Below are 25,847 nucleotides of genomic sequence, written 5' to 3'. Positions count from 1 at the left end.
TTGAAAACAGCAAATATGAGTTCGAAACCTCAGACCCAGCGCACTTCGAGAACGCGCGCTAAAAGAGCCTGTATTACATGCAATGCCCGACGGGTCAAATGTAATGTCGTCGAGAAACAGCCTTGCGATAATTGCCGGGCCGCGGGCTCGCATTGCGAGATTGGAGTGTCGAGGAGGGGGAAGTATGTTTCCTTCAACTCGCGACAAATATGTGGCATGGACTGACCTCGTCTAGATATCCTCGTTATATTGTTAGCCCTCATCCAAATGTGGTACATGCAACTCCACAACTTGCAGAATCCGTGAAAAGTACAGCGAATCCACCTAGAGATGGATCAAGAATCAAACGGGACATACTCTCTCCCGACACCAGCGCGCACGTTAACAGCACAACATTCGAACCACCGCGCCCGCAAGTCAAAAGCGAACTCGATCAGATCATTTTCTTCGGCGAATCCAGTCCCCTGACATGCGTCGTCGAAGAAGGCAACAAACCCCTCGAAGCTGGTGGCTCAATAACCCAATCAAACAAAATCCGATGGCAATATCCAATCCCCGAAGACGTATGTCGGCGATCGGCCAGTTTTTCGCTCTTCGCAAGTCGCAAGGCGCGCAAAATTGAGCAATTGACGCGTGAAGGGGCTTTTGACTTTCCCGAGCCTGCTGTGTGTGAGATGCTTCTCAGGGCTTATTTTGAATGGTTCCATCCTTGTTTTCCGATTGTCGATAGGGTGGATATTAGCAAGTCGTGTAACGACAAGACGATATCGCCGCTGTTGCTGCAGTCTATGCTTTTTATCGGTGCTAGTCTGTGTAGTGATGAGGCGCTTCAGGCTTCGGGGTTTCGTGATCGTTATGAGACCAAGTTCCATTTCTACGATCGCGGTAAAGAAATTTTTGACGCGGATTGTGAGACAGATTCGTTGTCGAAGTTGCAGGCGGTGTTTCTGTTGAGTTTTTGGCGGAGTACCCCTGGCCACGAGAAGGATACCCGGTATTGGTTGGGAGCTGCTATCAGTCTTGCTCAGACCGGAGGCTTGCACATGCTGTAAGTTATGACTGTCTTTCTAACTTGGCTTATCTGACCGATCATAGGGCCAAATTATCTCTTCTAAAACCCAAGGAGAAGAGTGTAAGGAAGCGGATATTCTGGTCCCTTTACGTAGGTTTAGTTCTTAATACCTGTGTTTCTGCCTATTGACCGTTCTCTAGATTCGTGATCAACAAGTCGCCGCAGCTTACGGTCTACCACCCCGAATCCGAGACGAGGACTGTGATATTCCAATTCTAGATGAGACGGACTTTGATGAGTCAGGCTTCGTTGGAAATAGGGCCATCTTTGGCACACAACGACCCGAGCATATCTCGTACATAATACAGATGGCAAGGGCGGCTCGGCTGCGTATGTTTATTTATCCGTCATGGAGAGTGAGTGAAGTCTTGTGGCTGACCTGCATATAGTTCGAGAAGTAGTCTCGGCATCATACCTCCCCGGCAGACTTCGATATGATCCCAAGGATCGTGAAAAACTAAAAGCCCGATTGGTGCAATTCGAGTCAGAATTACCTCCAGAACTCAAGCTTTCACAAGCATTAGAGAATGGTACAATGTACTTTGCGGGAATTGTCAATATTACTTACAAGTTAGTTGTTGTGATCATCGTGTTGGCACTGAGCTGACCGTTCCTATTTTAGTTATCTATACATACTTCTTTACCGACCATCATACCTCGATCCTTCTGATGAAAAGAAACAAAAGGAAGGAAGACTCGCTCTTCAAGCTGCGTGCCAGTGTACTCGGATCCTCGAGGATATGCTATCTCACAATTTGATTGAGCATGGCATGTTGCATTTGTAGGTTTACCCAACATAAGTTCTAAAAGCAAGCTGGGTACTGATTCTTTCTCCGCGGTATAGAATCACCAACATATTTGCCGCCCTCTGCATCCATACCGTGCAGTTCTCGCGCTCTGAAGGCACAGAACGAAAACTCGCCGAACACCGAGCAAAGCTCTGCTTACTTGGTTTGAAGGAACTACAAAAATCCTGGGATTTAAATTACTGGGTCTTGGAAATATTCTTTCATTGTCTAGATGAAAACACGGCGGAATACTTGAAGATATCTGAAGAGAAGAACAACAGCAACAAGACAGCTATCATAGCTCACACAACCCTGAATACCGACCATATGAACATCGACTCAACGGCATCCACAACGGCGGGCATTACAAACTCATCGAGACAGTTGCAACTACGCAGTAGTCACTTGTACCCGGACTCAATCAAACCAGCCTCAGCGGTGGCTTCAGTGGAAAGCTCTCCTCAACCTCAGCCACCAGCGGTACAACCAGCACAGCAGCAGGAACCGCAACAGCAACAGCAAAACCAACACCAACGGACAGAAGAAGTCCTCGACGAAGATCAGCCTCAAAACTGGTCGGAGATGACGCCCTTATCTCTGCCCAGCAATGAAGTCGACATCGACTTGACAGAGCCGTACTTATTTGACGAAGAGTTTGCACGGAATTTTGGGTCCTGTACACCACGACTGGACGCATTGAATTCGACGAATTTGGACTTTTTGTATCGTTATCTATAAGTCTGAGACGTGCAATCAAGTCTGTGCCTTTACTAGCTTTCTATCGTAAAGTTGGTGTAGCATGAATCCATGGTCAAGCCCAAAGTAGATAAAGTTTATGACGGCAAAGGCAAACCTTCAATAGTGGCATAAACTGTTCGGCCAGTAAATAGTACCTTTTTCCCAAGAATCCAGGACTCAATCTACTCATACCGTGGAAAAATCTTATGCATTGGCATCTCGCCTCTCGATAGTTCATAAAAATAGATTATGCTTTGCATCGATTACACTGTGGAGCACACATCAAGACTATGACATACAAGTTTTCCAACGACAGGCGCGGAGTACACCTCCGCCCATCCTAATCAGTCCTACCACGACCACAAACTCTAGCGCCCTAGATCAAGAGAACGTGGTTAGGTTCTTCCCGACTCACATACCCACTATGAAGTATCTTCTTCAAATCATCACCTCTCTTACTATCAGACACTTTTCGCTTTTTGGGCTCGATGATCACAGAGGCGACGTTCTACTTCCTAATCGGGAAACACTCTGGCACTTGATGTCATTTTAAGATATTTAGGTTAAGGTTGACAGCTTAGCTTTCCCATGGTCATAGGATTCATTGCCACGGCCTAAAGGTACGTCGGTAGCTTGGGTAGGTCTATATAAAGAGGCCGCATCCTGGTGTTTGTCTCTATCTTCGAGTTGTTATTATCGCTGAGTTTTCTTGTTTCATGTTCATTATTCTCTTTTCATTTCATGTTCTTGCATATCTGTTTGGTTTCATAAAGCGTTAAGCCAGTCCTTTACATTCTATTCTATTGCCAGACTTCAGTTCTCAAGCGAAGATGTCTTCCGACGATACCTCAACCAGTTCCTCATACTACTACAGCTCCGCAACAACAAGCACAACAGGCAGCGAAACAACCGGCCATCGATACACAACAACCTCCCACACCGACCCAACCGGCAACACCGTCGTTCGCACCGCGCACCAAGACCTCGGCGAACCAGCAACCTACGAAGAACGGCGCTTCGACCGCACAGGCCAAGAACTCGTCTCCTCGAGAGCCGGTACGGGTGCAGGCATCGATCCCAGCGGGGGCGGAGGCTCAAGACGCATAATTCAGGATATGACGGATCAAGACAAGAATTACGATCTGTCGTCTACGGGCGCCGCGTCGGTGGATACGAGTACCAATCAGGATTTGTATGCGCTGCAGGATACCTCGCTCTCGGATTTCAGGCCGCAGGATTCGAGTGTAGCGGCGACGAATTCCCCGGCTGACGATGTGGTGGGCAGTGAGAGGCATTATAGGTCGGATTTTGATGAAGGGGCTGTTGATCCAGTGTCGGGGAGGACGTATCACCCGGAGGATTAGTCTGATTGCATGCGTGTATTTGTTATGATGCTTTCTGTATGATGTGCTGCTGCTTTTGCTCCTTCCGTTTCATTCAGCTTGTCTACGCGTTCAAGCGTTCTCGTTCTTACTCGTTTCGTTTCATTCTTCCTCGGCTTGATGTTCGTTTCGTTCTGCGTTCTGTTGCTCACCCAAGTCATTCATTCTGCGTTCGACTGCTTGCATCATGCCATGTTCGTTCTGTCTGCGTATCGCCTTCGTGACGCAATTATTGGTGCTTTGCGTTCGATATTTGCGAGTTTCGTGTACAAAGTCAGGTCAGCGAGCATTGCGTGATTTTCACTGTACATAAACCCAGCAGTCAAATTTATACCATTCGAGATTTCGATATTCTTTTCATTCTGTATAAAGTACAATATGAGACTTCATTGTCCCTCCAAAGCAACATTCAACCGTGAGAAGCCCTCCGCCGGCGGCTGGAGCCAATTCCGCTCATCATAATTCCACCCCTCAGCCCCTTCAATGACGTGAAACGTATACGCATACCGGCTCTTATCGCTCGTATTCTTCTCACTCTTGTGCAGCACATTCCCATGAATAAGCACCAAATCACCAGCCTTGACATTCAGAACCTCAAAATCTTCGTCCTCTTCCTTCCCAGAGGCTTCCTCATCCTTGCCGAGTGGCAGACTGGGTCCATCGTTGGTGATGAATGTTGTACCACCTCCTTCGGCGCGCACGAATCTTCGACGGATGTGGCCGCCTTTTCTGCCCTTGTGGGAGCCCTTCCACATGCCCAACGACGCATTTCCGGGTGTCGCGTCCTGTAGCGCAACCCAGTACCCAACTGCAGACGGAGGCGAAGTATACAGAAACTCGGAGTCGCGGTGTGCAGGTACCGGTCCACCTATGCTCGGCTGCTTGCAAATCAACATACTCTGCAGGCACTTCGGATCCTTGAACCCCAGTGACTGCGCAATAGCCGCGTTACGTTTGGAGATTGTAACCTTCTCGAATGGGGGTGATTTGCTATGCAAAGCATGACCAATCTTGTTGATTGCAAGATGCTTCGGCTTCAATAATCGAGGCGTCTTATCCTGAGTGTTTGCATCAGGTGGCGCAACTGCATCTGGCTCGAAGAAGAAATGGATCTTGTCGCCGGAGGAGAGGAAGTAGTCGTCTCCAACGTGTTTGGCTTTTTCGTCGTCTTCGGCTTCACCGTCGTCTCCAGTGGTGAAGCGAGTCATGGGGTGACTTGCGAGGTCGAAGTTTTCTAGGAGATTATTGGTGGTTGCGAGCAGGGATTGGATCTCCTCTGAGGACAAGTATGAGGGGATCACGAGGAAGCCATTTTCATTGAAGAACTCGACCTGCTCGGGGGTGAGCCCTGCTTCGTTGATGGTACCTAGCATTTTGTAAAATTGACAAGACGTTTCTTTCTGTCAAAGGAGAGTTTGGAGAAGAAGATGGAGTGGTTGTGCGCGGGGTTAAAAGTCGGAGCTTGCCGATGCTTATCGATTAAAAAAGCTTATCTTATCGACATCAACATCTGATCAAGATAGCTCCTTGCAACTTTTACTGAGTATTCTAGAGAAGAATGGATGAATTTGGATATAGAAAGAGAACTGTCGATACATAATAATGGTAATGGCCTTCTCGCACAGTCACTTCAAGTCGGGGCGTCGCGGATCTATGCACGGTTAATTATGTTGTGGAATCAACGGCCAAAGCAGCATACATACCGTCATTTAGCTAGCACTGCTCAGGACTGGTGTCCGAGGTAATCTCATACTCATTCATTAATATAGCGTTATTGAACGCTATATTGAGGATGAAGCCAGTTGTAGGGCCTTGGTCAACACTCAAACTCCTATCTAACGTATATTGCTTTTGTTTCGTGTCTCGCTATCAAACAAATATTAGCATGTGTCTGGTCTCAATAGTGTAGCGTCATAACAAACCTTGATTTCCCACCGATTTTGCCTCAAGCGGCGTTTTTGGTAGGCTCAATAGTCCTTCAATATGACGGAAAAACAGACGAAGCGTCTTCTTGGGGCACTACTGCTCAGTGATTCTTCAAGCTCAAAGGATGGCCTGGACACAAGATAGCGGGAATAAGTAACACGTAGCAAGGGATAAAGATGCTAGATTAGCATTTCCCTATTCTATACAGAAAGGTACGTAGTCGATCGCCACCACGGCGCATTTATGTAATAAAAAAATACATGTCAACAAGATTTGACTGCGTAGGAAAAGAAGTAAATGAGTGTCTGGCTGAATCCGTAATAGAAACATTGAAAGGAAGAAGATGGAAAAATGTTCAGCGGCAGTTGGCAAGGTTTAATACACAGGTAAGCTCGCTTGCCCAGTGCAACGTTGCCTAGGTAGACAGACAATGGCCATTCTCCCGTTCTTGTGTACACTATAACCAGTTAAAAGAATCCTTTCATGGGCTTTTCCCAAATCATTGACCGACTCGTATGATTACTTCCTCGTGGCCGCCGAGCAACAGCTCAGCTTTTGCGTGCAAATTAGTCTTCATTATGCCAAATATCATATTTGTCCATTGACTCGTATGTAGTGCTAATTTCAGTCTCGAAACATTCATAAATCGTGTATATGCGTAATATGCGTAGAATTTAAATAAAACCAGAGAATGCAGACCACGAGGTTTCCCGAAACAACCGCTCATATGCTGGTTGATATGTCAATAAGAACGTTCGTCTGTCATAAGTGCAACCATGTACAGCTTCACTCTGTCAACCGAATCCGTCCCTCCCGTCTCCTTGAATGCAAATAATCTGGAATCTGAAAACTCCAATGACAAAGCATCCCTGCAATGAACCCCACGGCATCATTCTTGAATCCAACCAGAAATCCAATCGTGACGAACATCACCGTATACCTCTTCTTGCGTTCGTCGTCACTCAACACGGGCCCAATCTCGCGTTCACGGTCACCTAGTATGCCAGCTGGCATGTCTTTCCGTAGGTCACGAGCGCCTGTTGTATTCAGGCTTTCGCCTACGCTAGCCAGTTCCAGACCGGCGGCGATGACCATGATACCAAGAAGGGCGTAGGGGAATAACTTAAGTAGTCCCACGAGAGTGTTTCCGAAGAATAAGCCGATCAGTAGTTTCAAGACTCCTAGGAATACAATGCTAGACCCCGACCGGGAACCGAAGCGGTACTGGGCTGCCAGACCTCCTGATCCGTGACAGACGGGCATTGCGCCGAACCAGCAGCTCACGAGGTTCATGATCGAGACGCTCAGGCCGACGGATGTAATTGATGGTGTTGTCACTTCAGGGAGCAGGTCGCCAGCTAGGTGAACAACAGCAATCACCGAATTCAACGTGGTAAGTGGTAACTGCCCAACACCAGCTTGAACAACTCCAACCCGCCAATCGCCATCACTAGGAACAGTGAGAACGGGGATCCACGGCCTGAAATTGGGTAGATCCCTCCCCTGCGTCGCAGTTATTATCGCAAACACCAGACCGACCGCAAGCACTACCAAAGCATACGGAATTTGTCGATAATAGTTCGTCGTCAACAGGAACAAGAAAGCTATAATGGCCCAAATACGGTTATCGGTCCATGATGGTGTAACCCATCCGAGCTTTGAGAGACTGCTACCAGCAGCAATAATCAACGACAACCCCGCCCCGACTTGAATTCCCTTGACCACAGGGATGGGAATCACATCTGCGAACCAGCGCAATAGACCCGTCACCGAAAAGACAAATATACAAGCAGCTACAAATATGCCGGCAGCGGCAATCTCGCCATTCGTAAAAGCATTAGCGATTGCAACGGCCGCGATGGCTTTCATGGGTTGTACGGGGAGTGGGATGCCGAAAAAGAGTCCCGTCAAGATATTGGCTATGCCGGAGAAGACGAGAGTACTGGATAGAGAGATGGTGCCATTTATAGATAGTGCAATGGCGATGGGCAGGAAGGTGCCCAGGTCACCTAGCGAGCCTGATATTTCGGCTATGGGTTGGGTTTTGAGGATGTGTAGGTTTCGCGCGGAGAGGTCGCGAAAGGTGTTTATGAACGACATCGTTCATATGAAGAAGCAACGACGGGATGTTTATATATACATATATGTGCAAGGCGTATGTACAGAACACAAGTGAGGAAAATGAAGAAATACGGAGGGATTACGTAGTAGGGAGGTTGGCAGCACGTGAGACACCAACGTTGTATCATCACGAGATTCCAAGTCGGTGCCTTGGTGCCTGATTTTCAAGGTGTCCATGTCTTATCTTATCGCATCATATCTCCGCGGTAAAAGAAGAATTATCTGAGGGCATCATCTAGAGAGTGGACATGAAAGATCTCTTCCGCAGATATCACTCAGAGACATACTTCCAATCAAAGAAGGAGTATGAATACGTATTGTAGACACAGATCCATCGGAGGATATTCGACCAATCCGGGATCCGAGTCAGGTCACACATAAGACCGGCATATAATTGATCAGGACAGGGATGGTGTGATCCTAGCCACATATTTATGCATATTGATCCCAGTTATCAACGCGCGCATTTTTTTTTTTTCCAAGCATAATCCAGAGTCCATATATCGTTCACAGATCGCCATATGCGATTCTATGTACACGAGGGTTGCATTTACGAGCGAGAAGATGATTGGCTCGGGGATCACTGGGGTTGATATCGCGATTATGGAGGAGTCCCACATCTTCGGGGACCTCTGATCGACTCTGGCAAGACGCAATAATTGAGCGAAGTCTATGCAATTCATCAGTTCGTTCCGAGAAGTTGTACAGACCGGCCCCTTTACTATATACACAAAGAGACTGCCGTATTTGTTACTTTCTCGCCGTCTAGTCAATTCCATGGGGTTCGTACCTGTTGGATGCCGCGAGAGTGCGACATCGAAGCATCGAGACAGATACTGAAGAGCCCGTTGCTCGGCATTTGTAATAAGAACAGCGTAGATCCTGAGTAAGTTGTAATAATCTTAGAGACTGTAGCTAATTAAAGCGCAAACAGACAAATCAGCGCTAACCCCATCGAGTAATCCTCAGGTATCAAATTACAGCAGATACCGGAAACATTACCAAATTCTCTTCTTTTGACCAATCAGAGAGGGCGTGTCAGAATACGATCATAGCACACGGATAGCAGAAGCGTATTCATTACATGATACCGACATAACCCTTTCGGGCTCCATCTCCTGGCGAGGTCCCCGTTGCCTTCTTCCTCTGCATATATCAAAACATGGCCGTTCACTACATCCTACATGTATCCCTGCTGTCTGTGTGACATGCCATTTCAAGAAGGCCCTACCACTACCTACAAATGCGACAAACAATGTCAATCCGCGCACAAGCTTAATTCTAACTCCCTAGTCACTAGTGCTACGACACTTTAAGAGAGCGGGACATCAGCAGGGCCCAACCATGTTCACACCCATCCACACAGCCCTGGGGGCACTGCTGCTCTTCAGCGGCTCATTTGGGCTGCTACTACACAACGGACGCGTCTTTGGCATTTCGTCGATTCTACGGACTTGTCTGTTGGATCCTGGGTTGTTGTTTCGCGGTAGTTGCGACAGGAAGAAGCAAGAGAATAAGCCGACAGAGGAGGTACGGGAAGACGAGAATTTCCCTACATTGGCGGGACTGATTACGAGTCCGTTACTGGTTAAGCTGCTGGTTCCTTCGTTGCTTCCTGCGTATTCTGGGGCAGGGTCTACGACGACGTGGGTTTCGGCGGCTGCGACGGTTGGGTTAGGGTTTTTGACGGGATGGGGAACGAAGGTATTCGATTCCTGCTGAAATCCTCTGCTTAGTCGATTGACTACTAACACAATGTAGAATGACCAAGGCTGCACATCCGGCCACATGCTCTGCGGTCTATCTCGTCTCTCAGCACGCTCCCTGATCGCTACCGCTGTCTTCTTCACTAGTGCTCTCGTCACGGCCAATTTCTCCCCCTTTCTGACAGGTGTGGACGTCATCCCTGCATGCGACGATGGCGCCATTCCCTGCTATTCCCCCGCGTATCCCTCCGGACATGAGTTGGCTGTCATGACGACAAGCTGCGTTTCGGCATTATTTACTACTTTCGTCCTTGGGCCAAAATTTCTGACGCGTTCGTACACGTCGAGGCGAGTTTTTGCCTATCTTGCGGGTGTCCAGTTCGGGCTTGGATTGCTGTTCTCTGGCATGGCCGACCCCCAAAAAGTCATTAGATTTTTCGCCGTGTTTGGCGGAGATGTCGACAAATGGGATCCATCATTGGCGCTGATTATTCTTTTCGGAATCGGTCCCTCGCTTATTGGGTTCTTGATCTTTGAACCGGGAAAGAAAGAAAAATCGCCCACGTTAGCGCATAAATGGTCTCTGCCAAAACTCACAGTTGCCGATATTAAATGGCCGTTCGTTGTGGGAGCAATGACTTTCGGTGTGGCTTGGGGTTCAAGTGGCGTATGTCCTGGACCGGCTATTCTGAGATCTGTTCTTCAACCGATTTGGGGCGTTCTTTGGATGAGTGGATACTACCTGGGTGGTGTTGTAGGATAGCTTTAGACTTGACCTTCGTGTATATGTTATTTGTATTGTAGAACCATAGAGGCGTATTTTCGACATTTGTGTTAATTTTATTCATTGCTAATAAAGTATTAGCCCGTTTCTATCAAAGCAAAATATACAAGAAGCTAATTACATACAGGTAGCAGGGAAAAGGAATATCTTACAATTCAGTTTTCCGAGTATACATCCTCTCGGGGATATCCTGCGCATCATCGAAGTACCCCTCCAACTCCATCCATTCTGCCGCAAATGCTGTGACGAGCATACTCCAGTCCTCGACAGTCGGGAGGTCGAGATGTTCGCCGTCATCATGTATAGAGTGCCAGACATCCGGAAAATGTTCTCTCCCATCTTTTTTCGACGTAGCAATAATGTGAAGAATATCGACTCCTCGGCGCAAGAACGGGATGTGATCATCCTGAATGGTCGTCGGAACACTGATGAGATGCTCACCTTTATCGGCGTCGATGAACCATTGCGGCTCATCAACTGCATGTTCAGGCTTGACATCGTAGTTGGGCGATGACTTGAACTGCTTCAAGGTCCGGAGTCGGCCCTCCAACTCCCCAAGGCTTTGGTATGCCCAATGCGTAGTGGAAAAGTAGGAATGAATCAGCGGGTCTTTCGACCCTAACAAATCCAGAAGCATAAACAACGATATGGAAGACAATGGCGTCCTGTATATCGACATGGGTGAATAGGATGTTTCTCCCCAAGTCTCTGCAAGTGATCGCGCCCCATACAAGGAGTCTGAGTTTGACCATTCCTGAAAAGCCTCCTCTCCGTCGAGGAAGAGTACTTGGATCCCGGTATATGCATCAAGCCCAGCGTCCAGCGCATCGCCTTGTGCTTCCATATCCTCCCATTTCCGCGTCAGCGCCGCATCTATACTTCGCACAGCATGCATAATCATTGCGCACGGCGCCGCACTATCAATCGCACCGATAAACCCCGTTGGGCTGTATTTACTATCGTAGTGCGCGACAAGGGTCAATCTCCCCACATCCCCCTTCGATGCCCACGGTGGATCTCGCGAGGCTATAAGATTCACAAAGGGGACTTCCTTTCCTCCGCTCACGGGCGTTTTGGAGGTTGAGTTTTGGAACTCGATTGTCCAGTCTGGGAGGCTTGTCTTGAAGAAATCGTTGAAATGGTTCAAGACGGCGGTCGAGCCGGGGGTTCCTGGTACGCGCGTCCGAAGGATCGGGGCTAGAAGTTTGCCATTGTGGATGTCAAAGTCGTTTCCTGGTCGAGGGAGTTTTCTTAGGGTGTCCTCTGATAGTTGTTGATATGCCAGGGCGAATTGAACCAAGAATAGGAACGAGATAAGGCGATGCCACATCGAGTGGACCGCGATCGCCATAGTGAGACCGCTGCGTCGACAATATATAACAACAGAAAMAAAAAAAAAAAAGAAGAAGAGGAAACTAACTTCGAAACCGACACATCATGGAAGTAGACTGGCCGACTACAAAAGATGATAGTTGTCATCTGTCGACTGAAGAGGGAGCGCCAAGACCGTCAGCTCCCCGACAGATTGCTCTTGCACTCCGATTCGCTGCCGCCGCCATCCTTCTCCAAGCTTTTATTTTGACGACATCAAAAAGTTCAAGAATTAAAGCATCGCTAATTGCATCACTTACCAGAATGAGGCCTTTTCAATCGCTCGTCCCGCAGCTCCGCTGTGTCGTACTTTCGCCTCCGGTCCCACGATGCGCCTATCGACACAATTTCCGGAGTAAATTCGGATTACGCAACTATTCTACAACCAAGCAAACGTCTTCGTCTCCAAAACCAACCCCGTCAAAAACAGCACCGCCTAAACAAGCTGCCAAAGCCAATGTTGCTCCAAGGAAACCTGTCAAGCCTGTCGCAGCAAAACCCGCCGTCAAATATTCCCCATCCCAGACTTGGAAGCCGACTGCTCAAAAGGGTATGTTGCAGTTTATTCTAGTATACTACCACAGTACAAAGCTGACTGTCGATAGCTGCGCCGGAAAATGTCCTCATATATCACGCTGGAACAGGCAGGATAGTATTCCTCGGCATGTTGCGTACGGCAACCATATTCGTCGCGGGCGTTTCTGCCATGATCATTGCGCCGGCCTTTTTCGCCGATGAATTTCCTTCCTATCTTGCACCACTAAGTATGTGACATCCTCATCCTATACAATGGCAGAAATTGTACTGACTGACTTCAGTTGTCGTTGGCGGCGCACTCCCACTTATATTCGTCGCATATACCACAGCCCCCTTTGTGAACAACATCTACATTCACCTGCCCGTCTTTGCACGAAAATCTCGTGAAGCAGCGCTAGAATATGTCAAAAGTCTCCCACCGACCGCCACACTATCAATTCGAACGATGAAAATCACCACCATCCCGCGCACGACAGAGGTGCGCATATCAGACCTTGTCCCTGATAAAGCGATCTTGAGGCCTGTTTCATTTAGGAATACGTATTCGCTGGGTTGGGGGACATTGAAACAGTTCTATACATCGCCTACGAGTAAGAATGCGCGGTCGACGCCGAAGTTTTATCCGGAGTTGTGGGATCATATTTTTACGCAGATACGGAGTCAGCGGGTCAAGTGATGTTGTACTCTGTTTTGATATGTATTATGTATGTATATTAGTTGATACCTCTCCAGAAATAGGAAATCCATCTCTCGCAGATTACAGACAGCTTGGCGAGTGTATGAAAGTTGCCCTCGCTTACTGGGCCTCCTTTGATGCTGTTCCTGTGAGCGAATATCTTCAGAATTTTGACCACTCTAGGAGAAACCCCTGAGGAAAGTCGGTGAATGAACCGCCGTACTTGAGACAAACACACTAACTAGGCTTGTAACGCGAGGATTCTCGACTAGGAGGCGTCCTTGCCACGATCTCAAACGACTGCAACTCAGTATCCTACAATCTCCAACTCCATGCCAGCCAGATCAAGACTCATTCAAACATTTTTTCCTATCTTAAGTGACGTAGCAGTCTGAGTGAGGTTAAAATAAATAACCTTTAGCGCCCTGAGCCCTTGTCTGATTTCTCTCCTTTCACACAAAACTGAGAGCAACTTTCACGTGCTACCAAACCGGGGCTTTCCTTCCTATCCATCTTAACATCGTCATCTTGTTGCTACTGTGCTCTGGTGAGGTGATTAGCTCTTCTCACAATAGATTCCTTTCTGTCTCTTCTCCTCCCCTCAACCTCTTCCCCATTCTCAACTCTATTTCCGTCGATTCTTCTCTCCTGCTCCAAAAAGTGATCTCTTCCAGAATCAAAGTAAGTTTCCTTCTCTCCTCTTCTTCTCTTTTTTCTTTCATCCTTTCTCTTGGCACTGCTCCAGTCTATTTTCTCTCAGGCTTTGATCTTCCTTCGTCTTGAGAGACGTTTCGCTCTATCTAACAAGCTCAAATCTCTTCAGATCTTTGACTACAAGTCACTTCTCTTCAATCATTCTTTCATATCTCCTATCAACTTTCATCTCTTTCAAGGTAGGTTCCTTTCTTCATCATACCAGTTCTATCCACGACAACCCTCATACGACTTTCCCTCCTCAATCGTTGCTCTCAAAACTAACCAACTCTACCCTTCAAGCACCCTTAACCTTTATCAACAACACAAAATGGCCGCCGACAAAGGTGAAAACCCAGTCAACATGTCCCAGGCGGAACTCAAATTGATCGCCTTGGGATGTCGCTTCTCCGAAGGAGGCAAGGTAAGCAAACAAATTCCCTGCCGATTTTGATTCATGACCCTCCCACTCACAACTTTCTCCTGCAGCCGGACTATGAACAAATCGCCAAATACGGCGGTTACACCAAGGGTTCCGCCCAGGTCATGTACCGCAAGGCCCTACGCAAACTCACCGACGCTTACCCTATCGAAGGCGACGCTGGTGCTGCCTCAGCCTCTACCCCTACCGTTGCTGGCACTGACCCCGTGACTCCATCTGGAAAGGCGAAAACCCCAAAGACGCCTCGAAGCCGTGCTACCGGCGGCAAAAAGCGCAAGGATACTGGTGTTGCTCCTGGTGTCGAGGATCAGGGCGCTTTTACACCATCTGGCGCCGGCCCCCAGACTCCATTTACTCCTAGCGCTGAGAACTTCCTTGAAGCCGGTGCTGACATGGCGATGGAAACACCCACTAAAAAGCCCAAGAAAGCCGCTGCGAAGCAGCCTGTCTCGTAAGTTTCCCACCTATTTCAGACCACTTTTCTCCATCCGAGTCTAGAAACCTGCTAACAGTTTTGATTTTTCTGATATTAGATCCTTCACCAGCGTTAAACCCGAGGATGACAACGATTTCATGAAGGACGAGCCCCTTTTCGACGAGCCTGCTATCAAGATGGAGTAAACCGACCACAGATCTGAGCAATGACACTTTCTGGAAATTGGGTATGTCAGTTCATTGCAACTTTGTATCATGGCTATATTCTAACATGTCTCATACTTAGGCTTTGATTCTCGTCGATAATACACCATTTACTACAATCTGAAGCACAGCCTCATTCTTGAAGTCATCAATTCTCATCTTTTTCTTGGTCTCAGTCATTGAGCAGTATACCGAAAACTCAAAGAAAAGAAAAAGTGATCTCAACTCAGTGTTATGATGGATATCTGGAGAAGTTCCCCACCGACTTGATCATATTTTTTTTTAACTTGGGATTGGTTTGGTCTTGACAATGAGAATGATGCTGGATTGGGGGAATTGCATACTTTTTTTTTTTTTGGTCTTGTTTCTTTCGAGAAGGGTTGGGGATGGTTCGATGGGGTTGGAGAGTTCCTTCTCAGTTCAGCTTAACTCAGATAGCTTAATTACATTGGATGATCGATTTCTTCAAGTTTTGTTTAGGAAGGAGATTATATGACCAAGATGGACTGTGTCTGATAAGAAAGTATGTATTCGGTCCCTTCCCCAAGATGACAGTTGAAGACTAAGTAACGAACGAGTAATTAGTTAAAAGATAGATTCCTAATCTATGGATTATACATACATGTATCGAATGTCAAAAGACAAGACGGACAGATATATTTTAAGGAAACACTGAAAATACCCGTGACAATTTCACCTATATAGTAACCGAATAACCCATAAAAGTTCCAGATAGAAAGAGAAACCGAAATATCTAAACAGTTACAACGTCTCAATAGCCTTGCGAAGAATCTCCAGTCCTCGATCGGATACATCGACATTGTCGCCCTCACGGAGCATCCAGGCTACATCACTCCACCATCCGAGCCCGACAAGACCGCCACCCTTACGACGCTCGAGACTCTCAGTCAATCGACTCGTATGCTCCCATTGTTTGGCAGAGTTCTCTGCATTCTCAATGACCTTATTGGGGATGCCGCACATCGAGGCACAGTGCATACCGAAACTACCCTCAGCGACGCCGTCTTCTAGTTTGTAGAGGAATGTGACTCGTCGCTCTTCGTCGTCGACGTGGATCCGCATTCGTTTAGGGGAAATTTCCGGGTGGTTCTCGAACTCGGCTGCAAGGGAATGGTAATGGGTTGCGAAGAAGCCTAGGGCTCCAACGTGTGTGGCGATGTGATGCAACACGGCCTGTGCGACGGCTACGCCGTCGTAAGAGCTAGTACCACGACCAAGCTCGTCAAGAATCACTAATGATTTAGGCGTTGCCTCCGATAGGATTTTCTTTGTTTCAGACAGCTCGACAAAGAAGGTTGATTGAGCCGCGAAAATGTTGTCGTTTGCTCCGAGTCGAGACATTATTCGATCGACAGGGGTGAGACGAGCGCTTTGGCATGGTATGTAGCAGCCAATCTGAGCCATAATGACCGCAACACAGGTCTATTTTTATTAGCAAGAGAGAGAGAGAGAGAGAGAGTAGCAATGAGGGTATACGTACCATGCGAAGAATTGTCGATTTACCAGCCGCATTTGCGCCGGTCAACAGGTTGATACTGGCTCTATCACCTCCCAGCTGCACGTCGTTCGGAATAAAGTCGGTGACATTCAACATACACGGATGTCGGAGCTCTTCAAATTCGAGCACACTTTTATCACTGTCGACAAACTCTGGTCTGCAGCTTGGTTGTCCCAGAGACGACGAAGCTTTGGCCAGACTAATTAGACAATCTAATTGAGCGACGATTCTAATAGACTTCAACCAAGTCTCATACTCCTCATCAAATCGTGCATAGAATCGACCTGCGACTTCCTTCACGATCTGATTGTGAGTTTCTTGTGCCTCCTGAAGCTTGCGGATAAGTGCTCGCAGTTCTGGAAAGTAGTAACGCTTCACTTGTTTCGTTGCCGACATCTGATCCCAAGTCTTTGGAACATTTTTGACCTTGATAGGTACCTCAAGTTGGTAGATTTCTTTGCCATTATCTCTGTAACAGATGGTGGTCGATCCAAGATCACGGCGAGCCTTCTTCAGCAAATTTTCTAGATCACGATGTATCTGCTCGATAATTGCTTGAGAAGCATCGAAGTCTTCTTCGATGCCTAGCTCAGGAACGAGAATACCGTTCTCCTTGGCTTTGAGTCGATCAAAGGCGGTCTTCCAATACTCGAGTGGTGACACTAAGTCTGGCATAGATGAAACGAGTTTGCCGATAAGCCCTTCTCCAGATCCGAGGTCTTTTAGCAAGCTCATAGTATATTCAATCTGCTCGAAACCTTCAAGAACGCGTAGAAAATCCTGCGCCTTGCAAGCACCAGCGTGGATACGAGATATCAGTCGCTCCAAATCCGGCATTTTGGTTAATTGTGACGAGAACTGGTCACGAATAGTGGAATCAGCATTCAACGCATCAACCGCATCAAAGCGAGCATTGATTTTATCAATATCCATCAATGGATGGCAAACCCATTGCTTGAACATGCGTTTGCCGAATGGAGTGATACAGCGGTTGAGAAGCTGGAACAAGGTACCCTCAGATCCGCCGTCAAACGAATTGGCAAATATCTCCAAGTTGATCAGAGTCTGACCATCTAGAACCAAACTCGTAGCCTTGCGGATGGGATCGTACCATGTAAAGTTACCGATGGAAATTAGATCACGGTCAAGCTTCAGAACCCTGAGGTACTGAACCAAAGCACCAAATGCCGACATGGCGTTTTCTTTCTCACGAGCTTCACGTAAGACTTGAGGCCAGGCATCGATATTGTCACTGTCTGGGGACACGAAATAGTCCGAAGCGTCCAATTCTCGCACTGCAATATCAGCTTCCCAGAACTCCTTGCCTGGTTTAAGATGATTCCAAAGAGTCGTCGGGCCAGTGTTGTTCTTCAAAATACGCATTGCTTTCTGGCTGACAGCAGATTTCTCCAGCAGCAACTCTTGGGGTCGCGTCTGGGCGACAAAGGTCTCAAATTTGGTCATGTCGGCATCATCCTTGAACTCGGACAAGTAGAATTGACCAGTGGCAGTGTCCACGAATGCAAGCCCAAAGGCGGGTGCTCCATCAAGAATGATTTCTTTAATTGCAACGCAATATGTCGACATGTCATCCTGAAGCATAGAGCCTTCAACCAGTGTTCCAGCGGTAAGAACGCACGATAGTTCTCGCTTGATGATCTTGTCTTCCTTGCCACCTTTAACCTTTTTATCGTCACGCTCACGCATCTCCTTGCCCAATGCTGACTCTGATTGATCAACTCGTGCAATCTTAAAACCTTTGGCAACGAATTGGTTTGCCCAGTGGTCGAGACTCATCTCAGGCACACCGACCATACGCATGTTTACTCGATCGGTGAGTTTGAGATCAAACAGTTGATGGCCAATCGTCGCATCATTCTCGTAGAGTTCATAAAACTTTCCCTTCTTGAAGAAGACAATAGTATCCCAGAATTTCTGTTTGATCTCCCAGTACTGCTTCTCGAATGGGGAAAATTTACTCCACGCCAAAGGTGGAATGTATATGTTACGAGGGTCGTAGTCGGGATGACCAGGTGGATTCTTGTCCATGTCCATGATATTGGCCAACCATGGATATCTCTTCTCCGGCTCGGTCTCATGTGCCTTTTCCTTGCGCTTTGTTCCACTCGAAGAAGGCTGCCGTTCTTGTCGCTCTTGACGAGGCTCCGTGTTTTCTGGGTCATATGTCCATTTCTGTGCGGTGCCTCCTGCCGACGCTTCTGGGATGTCCAAGTCAAGGTCTGCATCTGTTGGGCGGACAAGTTCTTCGGGAGTTCCTTTATTGCGTTGCGCGGGCTTCGCAGAGGCTTTCTTCCTCTTTTTGTTCGGGCGAGCATCTTCCTCCGACTCATCGGCAACGACAAAGTCATCCATTTCTACACAATTAGCCATGGTATTGATGTTGAGTAGGTGCCATACCATCATCAGACACAGGATCATCTTTTCCATCATCCTGAAATTCATCTTCACTTTCAATAGCTGGTCGACGTCTCTTTCGGGATGGTTGGGGTCGGAAGATCTCCTCGTCATCGTCTACGCCTTCACTGTCGGATTCCAGATAATTTATTTTCTTCTTCGTCTATTCTTCATAAGCACTTGTCGTTGGAAAGGGACGGACAGAACATACCCTCCTGGACGGCGTTAAAGACTGATCATCTTGTGCATTTTTGCCGGCCTGTAAACCACATTGCTTGTCAATATAATCCTCAACGCATCCCATCTTTGCCAACAAACCTTCGGAGTTGCAGAATCATCCTCATCCGGCTCAATCACATCACTGCTCGGCGCCGGCGTCAAGTTCGGGACAGAAGTCCTCTTGGTAGACGACTTAGTTTCGCCGGCGCGTTGCGCTGGAGATGACGCAGGTTCTGCCGGAGGTGCAGCCTTACGCGGCGCTGTAGAAGGAGTTGCTGGCGAAGACTTTTGGAAGAAACCCAAGATAGACCGCTGATTCTTCATGTTTTGCGTGCTGGAAGTCGAGCGCTTCAGGGCAGGTGTTGATGCGGGAGGCGGCGAGGATGCGACGCCGCTTCCTTTGGCCATTGTCAATTACTGATCAGCCAAAGGATGACTGTATCGATGAATAACGGATGGATTCAGAGATTTAGCATTGTAGTCAAACTCTCGATGTATTGAAATAAGTCTGGGTGTGGAGTTGTGTGAAAGTGAAAGTAAGGAAGGAGCTCCCCTGGTGTACTATGGTAGGTAATCAACGCGTCCAACGCGTTGAGTGGTTTGCTAGCGCGCTCCCGCCCAATCACCTTGTGCCGATTGCGGCCTCATTATCAGAGTTCGCTATTCAGGGCTTCTCCCTGAGCTTGAATGCAATTGAATGGGAATTAAATTCGCTGGATGCTTGATAAACAATGAGAGCGGGTCTTCCTTTTATATGTACAGTATATAATCACCTATATCATACAGATTCCATCAACACCGTCTAATAATACAAATCTATCTTATACATCGACCCTTCATTTCGAATTCCTGTCCGGGTTATTATTATGATACTTCCTGAGTTTGAAAGGGGCCTCTGGCATTTCCTCCACCTTGTTGATAGTGTTGATTTCGCCTGCAGCCTTTTTCTCCTTGAACTCTGCCCATCCGGGAACGTCCAAGCCCTGTTTCTCAAACTCCTCGTCATCGATAAGCTCGATCAGCTTAAGCTTCCACTTGCCAATCTTGACGATCAAAAGGCTGCCATCAATTAGAAAATCGGGGGTCTTTCCTGGAACCCAGGTCTTGATAGGAGTGAACTCCAACGCGTCGGACATCTGACCCGAGTCTCCGGGTCGGCTACCAATGGACACTCCCCTACCAACGATAAGACGGTGGCCCTCACTATTAGACGAGACCAAGCCAGCATTATAAAGAACTTTGGCAAGAGGCTGTTCGAGCACAAGGGATCGAGGAAGTAGAACACGGTTGCTTTCCATGTTCTTGTAGTTCAATGGCTTGGCATATGGGTTTCCTGAAGCTCTGTTCATGAAGCTGTATTGAGGGTTACTAGCCAGGTTTGTAGGTATGTTGGGGGGCTGTGTTGGCGGCGGGGTTGGCTCCGAGGTGGATGAACGAGGTCTAAAGAGCTGTCGGTGCTGCGTTGCTGCGGCCTCCGCCTCTGTCGGGCCGTGGACGAGGTCAACAAACTCTTTGGCGAGCGCATGCTGTGCGATTCTCTTCGAAGGATCTTGCGCCGACTCTGCCATGATCTCGGCAATTTTGTCGAGAGGCAAGAAAGTAAACATTTTCAAGTATTTTTCCACTTGTTCATCAGGCGTCCGTACGAAGTACTATCATTCGTTAGCTGAGCACAGCTACTACAATGATAGGAGACTGCTCACCTGGTAAAGCTCGAAAGTTGAAGTCATATCCTTGTCCAGCCACACTGCATTTCCGGCCGATTTTCCGAGCTTCTCGCCCGCGGCAGTAGTCAAGAGGGGAGTGGTAAGGCCAACTGGCTTGTCCACATCCTCTTCGACTGACCTTCGGTCAATGTCTATAGCCGTATTCTTGGCTACGTGTTTCACAGCGTCCATGCCAAAAAGGATATTGCCGAATTGATCGGCACCTCCAACCTGAACCTGGACGCCTTTTTTGAACAACACCCACCAATCCCATGCCTGCATAAGAGGGTAGGAGAACTCGGCATATGACATGCCGCTGCCCTCCAAGCGAGTTTTGACCCTGTTAGCAAAGTAAGTAATTCTGTCCTTGTACAGGTTCACCCGAAGAGCCGTATACGTACGTGTCTCGTCCCAACATCGGACCTAGTCTCATGTACATACCCAAATCTCGCAACACTTCGACGAATGGCGTCTTGTTCCACCAGGTATTATTGTTCGTGAGAGCTCGTCTCCACACCCATTCTTTTGTGTAGCCATAACGTCGACCGTAGTCCTCAATACTGGCGCTGATTCTTTTCAGTTGCATGTGCATGGCGGCCATGTTCGCCACTCGGACACTTCGATGTTCAGTAGCTCGGGGCCCGAGTCTGCCTGTAGGATCACCGAATTTTGCTGTTGCGCCTCCTAACTGTATGACTGAGTTAGCCACGGCCAATGATAACCCAGGCTTCGTAGACGTACTATAAAGTGAACGGGGTAACCCCAATTGAAGGCCCACGCCAGAACCATAATCGGAAGCATATGACCAACATGTAGAGAGGGTGCTGTCGGGTCGACACCGGTGTATAGGCCTGTTCTTTTATTCGTAAAGACTTTATCGAGGACTTCTCGTTCACTGGATTTCCAAACAAAAGTTAACCACCGATCACCATCGTAATAACAATTGCAGAGTATCTGAAAGTTCCTGTACAAGGTACGAGGGATGCTGACCCAACAACCTGATTCACAAGTCCGCGCTCTTCGAGATGGTCGAGGAAAGCCTTCCGTTTTCCCGCCCTAATTTCTTCCGCAAACCCTTGCCATTGCTCCTCGGCCTCCTTCATACGGCGTACATTTTGCTGGGTTATACCCCTTTTCTGTAAATTTACCGGTTCGATGTTGGATGAAGCAACAGCTCTTGGTCTTTGTACCAAGGTGTGGAGTGAGTGTTGTCCGGCGCATGCGCAAATCGAGCTCGAACGTCGGGTGACTGAAACATCTCGGAAAAAATGCACTCGGCAGGTTGTCACTCGTCTCATGGTGGGTAATGTCTGGCCTTTTCAAGGCTCAGATGCCAACGGAAAGAGAAAACAAGAGGTGGTGAGCTTGATGCGCAAATCTTCGGTCACCCGAAGCTGAGCTCCGAAGGAACAAATAATTTCTGGAGTCATACTAAAATAATATTGACGCTAATCCAATTAAGGCTAGAATATCTCAAAAATCAATCTTACAGCACCAGTCAGTCAAGCAGCCAGTAAATGCAACATTTTGGTATCTTCTGAATACTTTTGGCAATATGTATAGTCGATTGAAGGACACGAGTTGTTACATTCAGAAATAGTTCTAGTTCATGTTGAACGGTCCGATAGTAATCTACTTGTTGGGAGAACACCTGGGGATCGTATTGGTACGAGCATCATTCATATTCGATTAAAACTAAAACAATGACAGATATTGGAACATCCCCTTCGGAATCGGCCTTTCGATGAGTTAAGCTCTGATGAGATAGCGAGGACGTTCGAGGAGATTCAAGGTGGAAACCTGTTACGTGTATTAGCAACACATATCACCAAGAAATCTTTGCAAACAGAAACAGAACTGAATCAAGATCAGAAGGAAGGCAACGGAAAATATCCACACGGCTTTGCGCTTTCAGAACAGGTCTGTGATTTACATCCGAAATTTTTCATCCTAAGATTCAGGGAAGGAGACAGTGAAAGACAAGTCGAACGTACCTTTTAGACTACTGGCAAGAGTCAGGATGTATCCTGTTTAGAATTAGTTCGCATTGAACGTATTTCACTCATTCAAGCGTTCTTCATCACAACGCTTTGAAAAGTGTGTCCAATCCTTCATCATCCACCACAACCCCTGACATGACACCACCAAGTAATGATTGTATGGATCAGAGATGCCTTCATCGCGTCCGTTGATTAACAAGGTTGGTTGTGCCGAACGCCTATATCACTCTCTCACCCTCTTCCGTTCTGCAATCCTTGAGCTTCCGAGGAAGAGAATCAACAGCCCAGTGAAGAGGACGAGATAATCAAATAGAACACACTAGGCTTTCATCATCTAATGAGGAAGAAACATTAGCATATTTGAAGCGTCTAGCTGGGAATTGGAAGTGTGTGGCTCACTTGTTCAAAACTTGGAAGGATGGGAGAAAGAAGAGAAAAAATGCGAGTGGTGGGACATTTTTATACTTAGCGCGTATCCTCCGCGCTAGTGCGGATTGGGGCAGGAGCTAAGAAATTACTCTCGAGCACCTTCCGACTCTACACCTCGCGATCAATCAGTCAATTGGTTTTGTGTATAGAACATTGATACTAACATTCATTCGTCTTGATTTCTTCTTGTCTTGTTTGACATTGCCAAATACCTCTTCATCTGCGTTTTTTGCGGCGATGCTCGCCGCTTCCGTTCGCCGAAGCCCACATGCTTTGCGAACTTCATCTCGACTAAGCTACCTTGAGATCTGGAATTTCGCTCGTCAACGAGGTCTCGGTCGCGCACAGTCCCTGCCTCTGGTCGGACGAAGAAACAATCACCATGGGTCGTTGAAACCTTTGCAGCAGGTTCCAGAAATCGAGAACATTACCACTCCACTTGAGCGTTATAAGAATGCTGGTTAGAAGAGCCTGAAACCCAAAAGCCTTTCCAATTGTAAGATACTAATCAAGAAGTTTATAGTCGATTTTCCGAAAGCGACGCATAATTTTTCATCTTTATTGCAAAATGCCAGCCCTGGAGATACCGTTGTCCTTCATGGATACTTGGGAAACCGAGCAGACATATCCAAGAAGCTGTCATTTGTTAGATTGACAGACTCCACAATGAGACAAAACATTCAACTCATTTCTTTTGCAAAAAATGAAGTTCATCAGCATTTGAAGTCTCTTTCTAGTCATACCCCCGTTGCAATTCGTGGAACAGTACAAGCGAAAAAGAGTAGCGGTGAAGGTGAACGCGAAGGTCCAGACGTCGAGAAGATTGATAGTCTTGAAATCAGCCTGACGGACATTTGGCTCTTGAACGAGTTCTCCAAGGAGATCATCATGACTGCTGAGACTGTCTTTCCGGCAGAACAGAGGCATTTACAAATACGGTCAGACCGAAGCCTTCGTGAAGCACTACGGTTCCGCTCAGAAGCTCGCAAGGTTTGCAGAGAGGAACTTGAAACCATGTCTCCACCGTTCATAGAAATAGAGACGCCATTGTTGTTCAAATCTACACCTGAAGGTGCACGGGAATTCATAGTTCCCACTCGCCGCAAAGGTCTGGCGTATGCTCTACCTCAAAGTCCTCAGCAGTATAAACAGATCCTTATGGCCAGCGGTATTCCTCGCTATTATCAGTTCGCACGCTGTTTCAGAGATGAGGATCTAAGGGCTGATAGACAGCCTGAGTTCACTCAAGTATGTTTTTCTCTATTGTGATCTACAGGCAAAAACTAAAAATGATGAAATAGCTCGATTTAGAAATGTCATTTGCCACTGGCGAAGATGTCATGAATTCCATCGAAAAAGTGATCCGCAAGCTGTGGTCAAGCCTACTCAGTATTGATCTCGGCACAGAACCATTTACTAGAATGCCATACCAGGAAGCAATGGGTCGGTTCGGCTCCGATAAACCTGACACCCGTCTTGGAATGGAGATTGTTAGACTTGACTATATGCTACCGGTAGATCTCGTGCAAAAGATCACTCCTCTCAAAGATCCCATCGTTGAAGCTTTTAAGCTAGAGAGTGAAGATAATGATCCAGCCAAAACACTAGAGCTCGTTACCCGCTTCCTTGACTCCCCTGCCGGGGCGGAATTCAACAAAAATCCAGAGGGTGGTCCTGGAATATTCGTGTACGATGCCAAGAGACCCCTGCGTGGTCTGATGCCTTTTGGTTTTGAGGCTGCAGAGCAAGTTGAAGAGCTCTTAGAGCCAGATCACGGCGACCTTATCGTTTTGCAAGCACGCAAGAATACCCCTTTCTCCGGAGGATCAACGCCTTTAGGAGACCTTCGAAAAGCTCTCCATTCCGAAGCTGTTAAGGCAGGTGTCAAGGAGGCACCGAAGGGCTTCAATTTCTTATGGATTGTGGACTTTCCTCTTTTTTCCCMAATTGATGAGAATGAACCCGGACAAGGTGGCACGGCGGGCCTCGCATCTACACATCACCCTTTCACCGCACCTAAATCGGCCGCTGATGTCGATCTGATGGTGACAGATCCTGCTGCAGTAGTAGCCGACCATTATGACCTTGTAGTTAATGGCGTCGAATTGGGAGGTGGCAGCCGACGTATTCATGATGCTCGTGTGCAGGAGATTGTCTTCAGAGATATTCTCAAGATGCCAGCTTCACGCTTGACTGAGTTCTCGCATCTACTAGAAGCACTCAAAGCTGGATGTCCACCTCATGCCGGTATTGCGCTCGGATTCGATAGATTGATTGCTATCATGCTAGGCAAGGAATCTGTCCGTGACGTTATTGCATTCCCAAAGTCGGGCAAAGGAGAGGATGTCATGGTAGGTTCTCCCAGTGAGTTGTCCGAAGAGGGTTTGAATACCTATCATCTCCGTCTGAGGGAATGACCAGTTTTGGATCTCCCAAAGCAGAGAAACCACTCCTGTGGTGATGTATTATATGTATCATACGATCTATGAATACCCAATTCTTTATCATACTCGGTCTTACACGCTTGACACAAGTCTATCTACTCAGTGGCTATGTGTACGACATTTTGTAACGTTGAAAACTCCCTATCGCATGTCATAAATATCGGATACACTGTGTGATGATTCATATTCTTCAGCCGTGGAGCATTAGAGAGCCCCGCTCATACATCGCAAGGCTGAAGG

General features: G+C 47.4%; 11 protein-coding genes across 11 annotated transcripts; 6 read left to right on the top strand and 5 right to left on the bottom strand.

Moving 5' to 3' along the window:
• Positions 1-15: 15 nt before the first annotated feature.
• BHQ10_006305 (uncharacterized protein) lies at positions 16-2,598 on the top strand (the record flags this gene model as incomplete). Its single annotated transcript, XM_040878877.1, has 7 exons — positions 16-182; positions 236-1,048; positions 1,096-1,162; positions 1,213-1,402; positions 1,462-1,642; positions 1,695-1,853; positions 1,917-2,598. 7 exons carry the CDS (start codon positions 16-18, stop codon positions 2,596-2,598), a joined length of 2,259 nt encoding a protein of 752 aa, XP_040734809.1.
• Positions 2,599-3,428: 830 nt separating this feature from the next.
• On the top strand, positions 3,429-3,962 carry BHQ10_006304 (uncharacterized protein; the record flags this gene model as incomplete). Its single annotated transcript, XM_040878876.1, has 1 exon — positions 3,429-3,962. One exon carries the CDS (start codon positions 3,429-3,431, stop codon positions 3,960-3,962), a length of 534 nt encoding a protein of 177 aa, XP_040734808.1.
• Positions 3,963-4,366: 404 nt separating this feature from the next.
• BHQ10_006303 (uncharacterized protein) lies at positions 4,367-5,353 on the bottom strand (the record flags this gene model as incomplete). Its single annotated transcript, XM_040878875.1, has 1 exon — positions 4,367-5,353. One exon carries the CDS (start codon positions 5,351-5,353, stop codon positions 4,367-4,369), a length of 987 nt encoding a protein of 328 aa, XP_040734807.1.
• Positions 5,354-6,692: 1,339 nt separating this feature from the next.
• On the bottom strand, positions 6,693-8,006 carry BHQ10_006302 (uncharacterized protein; the record flags this gene model as incomplete). Its single annotated transcript, XM_040878874.1, has 1 exon — positions 6,693-8,006. One exon carries the CDS (start codon positions 8,004-8,006, stop codon positions 6,693-6,695), a length of 1,314 nt encoding a protein of 437 aa, XP_040734806.1.
• Positions 8,007-9,371: 1,365 nt separating this feature from the next.
• BHQ10_006301 (uncharacterized protein) lies at positions 9,372-10,496 on the top strand (the record flags this gene model as incomplete). The annotated part of the gene is made up of 2 exons (XM_040878873.1): positions 9,372-9,731; positions 9,789-10,496. The coding sequence occupies 2 exons, from the start codon at positions 9,372-9,374 to the stop codon at positions 10,494-10,496; spliced, it is 1,068 nt and encodes a 355-aa protein (XP_040734805.1).
• A 169-nt stretch (positions 10,497-10,665) lies between these two features.
• Positions 10,666-11,868, bottom strand: BHQ10_006300 (uncharacterized protein; the record flags this gene model as incomplete). The annotated part of the gene is made up of 1 exon (XM_040878872.1): positions 10,666-11,868. One exon carries the CDS (start codon positions 11,866-11,868, stop codon positions 10,666-10,668), a length of 1,203 nt encoding a protein of 400 aa, XP_040734804.1.
• A 284-nt stretch (positions 11,869-12,152) lies between these two features.
• Positions 12,153-13,019, top strand: BHQ10_006299 (uncharacterized protein; the record flags this gene model as incomplete). The annotated part of the gene is made up of 4 exons (XM_040878869.1): positions 12,153-12,438; positions 12,494-12,652; positions 12,707-12,903; positions 12,960-13,019. The coding sequence occupies 4 exons, from the start codon at positions 12,153-12,155 to the stop codon at positions 13,017-13,019; spliced, it is 702 nt and encodes a 233-aa protein (XP_040734803.1).
• A 1,106-nt stretch (positions 13,020-14,125) lies between these two features.
• Positions 14,126-14,857, top strand: BHQ10_006298 (uncharacterized protein; the record flags this gene model as incomplete). The annotated part of the gene is made up of 3 exons (XM_040878868.1): positions 14,126-14,218; positions 14,284-14,687; positions 14,770-14,857. 3 exons carry the CDS (start codon positions 14,126-14,128, stop codon positions 14,855-14,857), a joined length of 585 nt encoding a protein of 194 aa, XP_040734802.1.
• A 780-nt stretch (positions 14,858-15,637) lies between these two features.
• BHQ10_006297 (uncharacterized protein) lies at positions 15,638-19,436 on the bottom strand (the record flags this gene model as incomplete). Its single annotated transcript, XM_040878867.1, has 5 exons — positions 15,638-16,318; positions 16,377-18,769; positions 18,813-18,972; positions 19,021-19,068; positions 19,128-19,436. The coding sequence occupies 5 exons, from the start codon at positions 19,434-19,436 to the stop codon at positions 15,638-15,640; spliced, it is 3,591 nt and encodes a 1,196-aa protein (XP_040734801.1).
• Positions 19,437-19,864: 428 nt separating this feature from the next.
• BHQ10_006296 (uncharacterized protein) lies at positions 19,865-21,992 on the bottom strand (the record flags this gene model as incomplete). The annotated part of the gene is made up of 6 exons (XM_040878866.1): positions 19,865-20,680; positions 20,732-21,074; positions 21,136-21,422; positions 21,476-21,629; positions 21,725-21,865; positions 21,925-21,992. 6 exons carry the CDS (start codon positions 21,990-21,992, stop codon positions 19,865-19,867), a joined length of 1,809 nt encoding a protein of 602 aa, XP_040734800.1.
• A 1,837-nt stretch (positions 21,993-23,829) lies between these two features.
• BHQ10_006295 (uncharacterized protein) lies at positions 23,830-25,580 on the top strand (the record flags this gene model as incomplete). The annotated part of the gene is made up of 2 exons (XM_040878865.1): positions 23,830-24,411; positions 24,465-25,580. The coding sequence occupies 2 exons, from the start codon at positions 23,830-23,832 to the stop codon at positions 25,578-25,580; spliced, it is 1,698 nt and encodes a 565-aa protein (XP_040734799.1).
• Between the last annotated feature and the right edge of the window lie 267 nt (positions 25,581-25,847).

Source organism: Talaromyces amestolkiae (genome assembly GCF_001896365.1).
Source record: "Talaromyces amestolkiae strain CIB chromosome Unknown scaffold11.1, whole genome shotgun sequence".
Classification (NCBI taxonomy): Eukaryota; Fungi; Ascomycota; class Eurotiomycetes; order Eurotiales; family Trichocomaceae; genus Talaromyces; species Talaromyces amestolkiae.
Note: the sequence above shows the minus strand (reverse complement) of the source record. Positions and strands in the feature narration are given on the sequence as shown.